The sequence below is a fragment of the Monopterus albus genome, unplaced genomic scaffold (genome assembly GCF_001952655.1).
Source record: "Monopterus albus unplaced genomic scaffold, M_albus_1.0 scaffold110.1, whole genome shotgun sequence".
Lineage (NCBI taxonomy): Eukaryota > Metazoa > Chordata > Actinopteri > Synbranchiformes > Synbranchidae > Monopterus > Monopterus albus.
Window position 1 is genome coordinate 371,818 of NW_018127990.1, and position 10,444 is coordinate 382,261.

The 10,444-nt window shown below is 42.4% G+C and overlaps 1 protein-coding gene across 6 annotated transcripts in view; it reads left to right on the forward strand.

Moving 5' to 3' along the window:
• Window positions 1-8,079, forward strand: part of ip6k1 (inositol hexakisphosphate kinase 1) — a 26,353-nt gene extending 18,274 nt beyond the window's left edge. For 4 of the 6 annotated variants that reach the window (XM_020611135.1, XM_020611137.1, XM_020611136.1 and 1 more), the window contains exons 5-9: window positions 1,897-2,137; window positions 2,929-3,081; window positions 4,329-4,575; window positions 5,335-5,568; window positions 6,304-8,079. In XM_020611135.1, coding sequence (XP_020466791.1) covers window positions 1,897-2,137; window positions 2,929-3,081; window positions 4,329-4,575; window positions 5,335-5,568; window positions 6,304-6,828 — 1,400 coding nt within the window. In that variant the 3' untranslated portion in view covers window positions 6,829-8,079. Of the gene's footprint in view, window positions 1-1,896; window positions 2,138-2,928; window positions 3,111-4,328; window positions 4,576-5,334; window positions 5,569-6,303 lie in introns of all 6 variants that reach the window. The other 2 variants (XM_020611139.1, XM_020611140.1) reach the window with 2 other exon arrangements.
• The last annotated feature ends 2,365 nt before the right edge of the window (window positions 8,080-10,444 follow it).

A 10,444-nucleotide genomic window follows, 5' to 3' on the forward strand; every position in this document is an offset into this window, starting at 1 on the left:
TTACCTTTTAGTTATTGGATTTAAAATAATTACAGTTCAGGTGTTCATTGGATTGGCATTGTTGGTTGTAAAATTGTCACCTTTCTGGTGTTAATTCTTTGCACTGTTAAGCACTGTTGCACTTTGTTCTTTCCACTGTGCTGGGTTGGAGTATTATTTATGTTGTACTTTTTGTAATTGTTTTTATATTGCATTTAAAATTGCACTTTATTTTCAAACTGAAACATTTTTTTTACAGAAAATTCAAAAAAAAAAATACTAATGGTTGAAGTTGTTTTACTTTTTTTTTAAGTCAAAAATTATATGCTAATTAGAAACATCATTATATTAACAGATTAGTCGACTAATCAAAAATTTCATTGATAGATTAGTCGACAGACATATTAGTCAAATTATGCAGCTCTAGAAAGGGCAAAATCCCGGATACAGGCGGCTGAAATGAGTTTCTTCCGAAGGGTGGCCGGGCGCACCCTTAGAAATAGGGTGAGGAGCTCAGTCACCCGGGAGGAGCTCAGAGTAGAACCGCTGCTCCTCCACATCGAGAGCCGAGCTGAGGTGGCTCGGGCATCTGTTTCGGATGCCTCCTGGGCGCCTTCCTAGGGAGGTGGCCCTGGGAGAGACCCAGGACACACTGGAGGGACTATGTCTCTCGGCTGGGCTGGGAGGGGCCCCGGCTTTCCCCGGGGGGGGCGGGGTGTCTGGAGAGAGGGAAGTCTGGGCATCTTTGCTTAGACTGCTGCCCCGCAACCCACTTCTGGATAAGCGGAGGAAAATGGATGGATGGATAAAAGTACAAAACTGTTGCCATCAAAATATGTTTAAAGTGTCAATAATGGCCCATTTCACATTCATTTAGACCATATTGTTAACAGGATCTAATACTGATGCCACTGAAATCCCAACACACTAGTATGTCTGTATTCCCATCATCAGTCCACCCTGGTGGTGTTGTGGGTCCCAGTGCCATGACAACAGCAGTCCATCAGGGGTCTATATTTAGCCCTAGATCTCTGCCCACTACGGTTGTCCCGCTGATTAAATAACAGCAGACAGACAGACGACTCCCCAGTGACGACTTTCAGAATTCATCAAGGTTGTTATGTATATCCACAATCTTGTGTTGTGTGTGTGTGGAGGCGGTGAAGAAGTCGAGTTTCCTGTGGACACTCACTTGGTGGTGTTCAGAGAAAGATTTGACTCCTCAGTTTGGACTTGGATTTGGTTTCCTATCAGTAAACTGACAGCAAAATTTAATTTGGACAGGGGGGATGTTCAGCATCGAACTAAACAGGGTGAGATGCTCCACTATCTTTTTAAGGCTAAAAATAACTGCTTAATATTCAAACAAAACAGTGTCAGACATCCACATCTGGTTGTCTAATTTTAACTGTTCCTCATTTAAATCTCCAGAACATTTACTACATCTGTATAAATATGGTAGACAAATGGAAATTAAAATAAAGCTTCAGTGCTTCTTGTCATAGATTCTCCAACTCAACTGAAATTTTAAAAGAAGAAATATGCAGTTTCGTCCTCCTTACATATTAAATGTTGAGTTTTTTATTTACAGTATAAACACACCCTCACACCCATTGGCTGTACAGACACTACTGTACTCAACCTGATTAGACTGAGTACGGTAATTTTGAATCAGCCTGAGTCGTCTCAGGTCTTGTTTACTAAGTAGAACGTCGAACACTTCTTAAAAATGTTGTTTGCTGTGACAGAGTTGTCACTTTTCTAAACCGTTGTTTCTAAGCTCCAGATGGGTCAAACGTTATATAGTACATGCCAGAGTATTTTAGACAGTTGAGTATATTTCTCTGTGTTTGTTTTGATAATAAATACATCGGATACTTCTAAACATCCTGTCTTTACTTTGCTCTGTTCCATCAGGTGTGGTGCTGGTTTGTTTCGAGGGCGATTCTGACGGCTACATCAACCTGGTGGCCTACCCCTACGTGGAAAGCAACATGGAGGGAGGGGCTCCTGAGCACGAGGAGCGTGAACCTCCCGAGAGGGAGCAACCGAGGAGGAAGCACTCCCGCCGCAGCCTCCATCGCTCTTCCTCCTCTTCTGAATATAAGGAGGAGCGGCCTGACAGGAGGGAGGCTCATGAAACCGACACCTCTGATAAGTAAGACTATTAAAGAAAAAGATCTACAAAAAGTAACACATTAGCGTTATTGACTTACTGCTTTTCTCTATTTATGTCATTGTACATAAAGAATCTTTGGGTTTTAGACCATTGGACAAAACAAGACATTTGAGCTCAGACTCTAGGACATTGCAATGAGCATTTTCACTGTTTCTTCACACTGTAAAGGTTCATTTACAGTCTTGCAAAATTTTCACCAGCTTAACTAATTGTAAAAGTAGTAATAAAAAGAGGACTGGTAAAGTCATTCTGTCAGCCAAGCAGTCCACTGGATGAATCATCTGAAATTTCTTGGACATTTATGGTCAAAGAATGAGGATGAGTTCTGCTCACACTGATGATCCTCTGACGTTTTCTCTTCTGCCACATATTTGCTGCTGTTTTCAGTAAGGCACAGTAACTGTTGGATGAATTGTGGTCCAAAAAGGCAGATATGAATCCACTCAAGGCAGCTCAAAGTTGAAAATGAGGAAAAAATGCACACTAATCCTAAAGTTTAATGGATCCACATAATAGATTTACAGATCCAACAGGAAAAAGATCAGAGTTTCTGGAGAGTTTTGAGCTGTCAAACAAAAACACACAGTCAATGTGAAAGCTACAGCTTACGTCCCCACAGGTGATATATTGGGGCAGACTTTACAGAGTCCAGCAATCAAACTCATGAAGAATACACACTTTTAAATTCACTGTGTACACAGCAGTCTGAACAGTGGACCGTCAGCAGTCATTCCTGCAGTAGTAATGATCCTCTCTCCTTTTCCCTGCAGTCTCGCAGAGCTAAAAAGTCCCAGGCTCGACCCAAAGATCCACTCAGATGTTCCCTTCCAGATGTTGGACTGGAACAGCGGTTTGACATCAGAAAGGATCAGCCACAACCCCTGGAGCCTCCGCTGCCACAAACAGCAGCTCAGCCGCATGAGGTCCGAATCAAAGGACCTCAAACTTTTCAGTATCCTTCCTCAGACAATCACATTCATTCATACCCAACAGTGTTTTTTATATTGCATCAAATAAATTCTTAAATCTAGGTACACTTACTACCTTTGTCCAGAATTTTCACAGTTAACTGCGCCCAAGGATGGAGGCTGTGAGATGTAGTTTAAAGCTCTGGGGAAAAAACACTAAGTGGACCTTATGGCGAGATGTTGTTGTTGAATTGCTGTTTCCGAGGTCCAGAATAATATGTTGTCACCACACCTGAATGAATTAGGTTGTACAAGTTATGTAAATGCATTTATATACACAATGATATTTTACAGAGTACAGTACAGTATTTGACTTGAGTACTATACCAGTGCAGTTGGAGGCATTGGATGTAAATGTGAATGAGACTGAGAAAGAGGATGGAAATAAAGGGGAGGGTTGGAGGCATCTGAGGTTATCAGGTTAAAGGTCCTGTTTTGATCTTTAGCTTCAAAGAGACTCGACTCCAGCTGCCTGGAAAACACAGCTGAGGAAAGTGAATAAGCAACATGCGCTCTGTTTTCAACATGGTCCATCTGTCTTTTGTCAAAGCAGATTCACTAGGGCCACTGAAGGTTCTCCATAATCAGCTACATGCTACACTTCAGATTATTTGAATGATCAGCTTTCTGAGAATTGGGTTTTTCATTTGTTTGTAAAACAGTTTTAGTCTGATCAACATTATCAGACAGATGCCATTTGTATATGTAGCACAAAGCACAGCAACAATAAGACAAAGGCAGGGAAAACTGTGGCCATGTTTTTGCATTTACCTGGAAATATCCTCAGCAGACACAGACCAGTTAGCTGACCAACGAGTAAATGTGTCAGTCCAGTAGAATGCTCTGCTTACTGCTAATGTGACACAAAGCACTAATGTTGCACATAGCCGGAATTACTCCCAAAGTGAAATAATATTAATTCCACGCCAAAGTAAAGTCGTGTTGCTAATATTACAGACAGTGTCAAAAATCTTAGTTAATGCACCTTTATAATATTATTTATGTTGTCAAGGTTAATGTTTGATTATATTTTAGCAGGAGGGCCTCGCCATCCTCTGAGCTGCTCCTGTTTTAATTTGCTCTTAATGGAATTTCAGCACTTTCTATTTGTTCATTGTTAGACTTTCAGACTGCCTCTTCACTTTAACAAATTTAGAAAGAAAATACTGTAAATGAGTCAAACTAAATTCCACCTCCTATAGGGAGAAGAAAAGCATCTACAGTGGCTGCAGATCAAGGCTGGTTTGCTCCTTAATATCAGCGCTTGAACCAGAGTTTCTCTTGCTTGAGAACGTGGTTCACCATTTCTCATACCCCTGCATCCTGGACCTGAAGATGGGCACCAGGCAGCACGGAGACGACGCCTCTGAGGAGAAGGCGGCCAGGCAAATGAAGAAATGTGAGCAGAGCACTTCAGCAACGCTGGGAGTCCGAGTGTGTGGCATGCAGGTACAACATCGATTCCTATTAGTGAATCTTTTAGCACCCTCAGTCCATGATGGCCCCAAACAAGAGATAATCACCTGAGGATGTCAGGAAATAATAGAATGCTCATTTATCTTTAAAACATCCTGCATCAGTTTGTGAATGTCACAGTTCACTCAGCTGGGGAAAGGTAATTAGGATTCCTCCTGCATATTTAGAAGAAGATGGTTTTATGTGCACCCATGCCTTAAGTAGATTATTTTTATACATTTATAGTAACACTTGAACACTATTATAAAAATAACAGTGCCACCTAAAACAGTATCACATTTTTAACCCTCTATGATGCAGTTGTGCACAGATATAAGGACATTTTAAGTGTTTATTAATGTACTATTATTATTATTACCACTGTGTTTCACTGTGTTATCCTCTTATGGGTGCCCATGAGAGAAGTTAGATTTATTCACAAATACATTAATAAATATTTGTTGACAATACAGCTATACATTACATTTTATATCCTGTATGTGAATGCTAAATCGGAGGGAATTAGAGTAAAGTTTTACTCTATACTGTATAGTTTATAGGTTTTACTTGGTATTGTCTCAGGGGATGTGGAGGATCAGAGGATGTATTGATACTTCAGCATCATACTATCATTATACTACTTGTAATACTACTGGTTCTGCTGATACAAAATCTAGTACTGCCACTTCTGCAAATATTACTCGTACTATCGCTACTGCTGTTGTCAGTGAAATGTTTGAGTTATCTCTGCAGGTGTACCAGCCGAGCACCGGCCACTACCTCTGCAGGAACAAGTACTATGGCCGCGGCTTGTCAATCGAAGGCTTCCGCCAGGCACTCTACCAGTACATGCACAATGGAAAGGGCCTGAGGCGGGACCTCTTTGAGCCAATCCTGAATAAACTTCACACCCTGAAGGCGGTACTAGAGAGGCAGGCGTCCTATCGCTTCTACTCATCTTCACTGCTCATCATCTATGAGGGAAAGGTGAGCCGGAACTGTAAAACACTGAAGGTTTCAAATTTGCAGTTGATCTCATCTGTTGAGCTAAGTGTGATGGATTAATGCTGATTTATTCTGTCAGAAGATATAACTTGGTCGTGTTTGGTTTTTGTACCTCCTATAGAAGTCAAAGGTGAGGCCCACATGAGGTTACATGTTTACATTCTGCTAAAGAAACTGCAGCCCGAGTTGGATTACCAGCTTTTCACGGGCCCTAAATACAGAAGGTGTCATATGTTGTAAAGATTGTAAAACCTCTTGAGGTAAAATGGTGATTTGTGATGTTGGGCTGTACAACTACGACTGACTTGACACGACACAGGGGCTCCAGACTCTCAAGGTCCCTAAAGGCTAAAATGACCTCTACACACAGCAATGTTGACAGGGAGAGCAGAGGTCTGGTGCACGTGCAGGCGACTCTCACCTTAGAGACGGTAAAAAGTGATGGCTGTTTTTAGCCTTTAGAGCTCGTTTTAGAAAAGGACAGGCCTTATATTTTTCCTGACGAAGAAACGTGTCACCTAGTGCAGCGGTGTGGCCTCATTCTTTAAACTGTGACAGTATGTCAGTGTTGTGTGTGCATCTTGTTACTGCTGTGCTAAGATGGTCAGAAAATTAGAGGCAGAATTCCTCTGAAGATAAAAAGATGAACAACTTTTAGTGACCTCTCCTGATGTTTTGGTCCGCACTGATCACTTCTGTGTTTGTTGGTGTCTGTAGGAACACGAGGGCTCTTCAGTCCTCAGCTCGGGGCAGCACGCAGCCTGGCAGCAGATGACTTCTGTGACCCATGCAGAGCCCCAGTGTGGCCCCGGGCCCCACGTTTCCTCTGCTGTCGACATTCCCTGTGAAACGGACATGAGCAAAAACCCAGACTGGGGGTCGCTGTCCGCTCAGGGACCTGGACTGATGGCTCTGCCCTACCCCTCCCCTCATCCGCCCCCACAGACCCCAACCATTAAATCAGACTGCCACTCGCTCCTCCCCCATCCCCCTTCACCTTGCCCCAATCCAGACTCCTCCCCAGCCCCAGCTCCCAATTCAGCTTCCTTCCCCCCTGCTCCTGTACCCACGCGCCAGCAGCCCCCCCTGGTGGATGTTCGTATGATCGACTTTGCCCACTCCACCTTCAAGGGTTTCCGCGGTGACACGGCAGTGTATGACGGGCCGGACCAAGGCTACGTGTTTGGACTGGAGAGCCTGGTCCAGATCCTGGAGAGCCTGCGGGACGACAAACTGCCATAGCACCCAACACACACACAATAAAAACGTATACAGCATGTTCTAAGTTAGTTCAGGTCTACGGTCAGGACAGACTTGGCTGTCACCATGGCAACATGGACTTTCTACAGTCGAGTAGGTACTATAGCAGCAGCCAGGAGGTCAGACAGTAGCACTAAAATGGAGAAGCTCAGTGTGCGTAAGGCTCTGCACATCACCCACGGGTGGCACTTTTATGATTGTGAGGATCCTTGTTGACATAGTGCATCCCCTCACCTTAACTGTAACAAGCCCACCTCCAAACTGAAATCCAGCTGTGCCATTCCCCTCTGCTCAGAAATACATTCAGGATTAACGCTACAAGGGGACTTGGGAATAAAATATTCACTGTGCTTCTATGTAATCTAACTCATCTCTCTGGACAGCATTTTATCCTTCACAACTTGCAGAGATGTGGTTTGTTACAGACATGGACATTCTGCGGGACTAGCCAAAAAAGGTACCAGGACCTCCAGTACCTGTAGCTGGATCTTAAGAGTCTTGCTCTGCACCAGTTGTTTTTAGATTGTGACTTACTGTAACTCAGTATGTTGCACCACACAAACTAGTTCTTACATAGCAATGAGCTGTTAAAAAATACAAACACTCAGTAAATGTCAGGTGTAACTGTTGAATAGCAGAAATATCTTCACTCCTCTCAAATTGGTCCTCACAAAGGTCGACGGACAAGAGCGCGCACCTGTGAACAGCTGTGTGTGGTGCCGTTTGTTGGCACCACAGGACTGAGCACGCTCCTGAGTGACCACTCAGCTGACTCCTCGCTCCCTGATACCCCACCACCACCACGACCTCTACTCCTCTTTACTCTTATGACTCTGCAGAAACCAAACCCGGACAGGTGAACAGACCCTTTCAGCGCTACCTTGAAAACACACTTGGAAACACATCCAAGCATCCGTTAAAGCAATAGATGGCGATGATAGACAGCAACTTTTTCATCAGCAGTGCAGAGGGCAGCATCGCCCACAGGGAGAATGGTGATAAAGTGCAACAGAAATCTGCATCTTAGAAGTAGGCTTTAAGGAGAGAATATAAATAATTTTAAAATGCTGTTTGTCTGTTTCGGGGGCTTAATTCAGAAACTAGTCAGTGTTCTGTAAAATCATCCTCTAGGTTATTGTGTAATACCAGAAGTATAAGTGTCAGCTTCCCAACTTTGATCTGGTGATGTCCTGTATTTTTCATCTTCTCAACAAATCCCATAAAAGACAAAAATCAAACATAACAAATACTGCCTGTGTGACATGTTCCTTCCTCATCATGAACATGCACACTGTAGTTTATTTTGACTCCGTCCCACACCGTCCTGCTGCTGGGGTTGTTCACTAGAGCAACAAATGTGGATTCATCCGCTGCTGAGAATAGTCCCCCAATAAGACAGTATTTCCTTTACTTTCAATAATGTTTTAGGTATCTAGAGCACCCAGCTGTTTTAGGAAATTACTGAGCCTCTTTTTAATGAACCTATATTTGTGAGAGTGAAAGTTATTTTAGAATTATTTGGGAGTATTTATGCCTTTATCTGATAGGACTGTAGAGAGATGATTGGAAACAAGGTCCCTGGCTGGACTCGGTTTGTGGGTCTCCATTTAGTAGCTGTCCTGCTGCCGCCAGTCTTCCTCAGCAGGTGGAGCTGCTCAGTAGTCATGGGACTGTAGATGTTCAAATGATTGCATTATTTTAGTGCTTTGAAGAGTTTTTGCTAGAATAGTTTAATTAGAACTAATGCTTCAGTATCACAAAATCATTTTAAATCTTATCTTTTAAGGATGTAAAGTCCTGAAAAAGCTCAGAAGCATGGAAACAATGGGTTGTGTGATATCATCAAAAGCTCCAGAAACATCTACCCGGTTGTTTTGTCCACTGTGCATATGTGAGCTGTTTTTCATGAAGTCAGAAAGCATTGAGAGACAGATTCACATATTATTGGTTTTGGTCTTTTCATTGGATTTGTTGACAATAAAAGTATAGAATTATACCAGCCATAGTCTTTAAATCTGGGCTGGGTGATGTTGAATAACAGGAATATTTAATAAGAGTAGTATTTTTCTGATATATGTCATATAATATATATATATGTGTTTTAAAACCACAACACAGACGATATACACAAAATCATCCATAACCATTATGTTCCCTGCAACGAGCGGTTCCACAAAACTTCAACTCATTTTTTCAAGGTTTTTAATTTGCTTGGATTTATAAATTTGACATTTGTTAAACCTGATGTAACTAAATTTTCATCTGCTATTTGAGAGTAATGTAATAATCACCCTACCCTGACACGGAACAAAAATACAGATCATCCTGTATCAGAGTTTACCAGCGTGTCTGCTGTTGTCCGATTAGGGGCGCAGCAACAAAATGCTCACCCACCTAACTGGAATAAGAGAGCGCAAATATAAATATTTTATTTTTGGTTTATTGAGGTGATAATTTATTTTTTTATTGTACCTGTCCCCATATGTGTGGGTAAATGTTTTGTCTTTTACCTGTGTCTCCTCCTAAATGTATAAAATGTAGAGAAGTGAACTGCATCAGAGACACAGAGTGTGAAATGTCAGAATAAGCAGTATTATTTGAGCTAACTCAGGTCTGATTGATTTGCTGCTGCCTCAGCTCCAATCTAACACAGACTCCAACAGACGAAACCGGACAGTGTTTCATGAAGAAACTGCCGCAGTAAATCCAGGCTTGAGTCGGCTCACGGAGCCCAACACTTCCTCCTGCTGTGGTGGGAAAGTCCTCTGAACGTGTGTGTGTGTGTGTGTGTGTGTGTGTGTGTGTGTGTGTGTGTGTGTATGTCAGAGCAAACATAGACGCCATGTTTTGTTTGATTCATATCACATTTAAGGACTTGGTAAAAAGCTGCGTGCATGTGAACGCTCTCCTGTTGGAGTCTGTTCTCAGCAGCAGGCTACAGCAGTGGTGGACCACGTGTCTTCTCACATCGTGATATTTGTTTGTGGATATTAGCCTCAGTGATTGATCGGTTATTTAGCAGTATTTTTCTGCATCTGACATCATCCTGACTGTTTGTTAGAACAGTGAAAGGAAGTGAGATTAAATCTTTCCAGAAGCTTTTGGGCTCGTGTTGTAATTACTAATGAGACGGACGCCATTAGCTCTGTCCAACAGGTGAAAATGTCCTGCAGCAAAGCGGTTGAGGGGTTCATATGACATTGTTTAGATACAACACTGCCAGTTTGGTGTCTGTCACTGAAATAATTTAACAGATCAGTAGCAGTACCCATGGACAGATTATGAGACATTGGGCCCCTGGGCACAGACATGTAAAAGGCCACTAACTCACCTACACTTCTAGCAACAATCAGTCAGTTTGTGTGTTCTTGTGGTTATTTTGCATCTTTTTTAGCCATTTTGTGTCCATTTTTGCCTGTTTTGCATCTCTTTGTAGTTGTTTTGTGTCTGTGTTGTAAATATTTTTGTAGCCGTTTTGCTGTCTCTTGGTCTTTTTCTGTCTCATTTGTCAGTGGTTTTGTGTCTTTCTTGTTGTTGCATTGTTTTTCTCTCATGTTGTGGCTTTTTGTTTGATCAACAGTGCCTTCGCAGTGCTCTG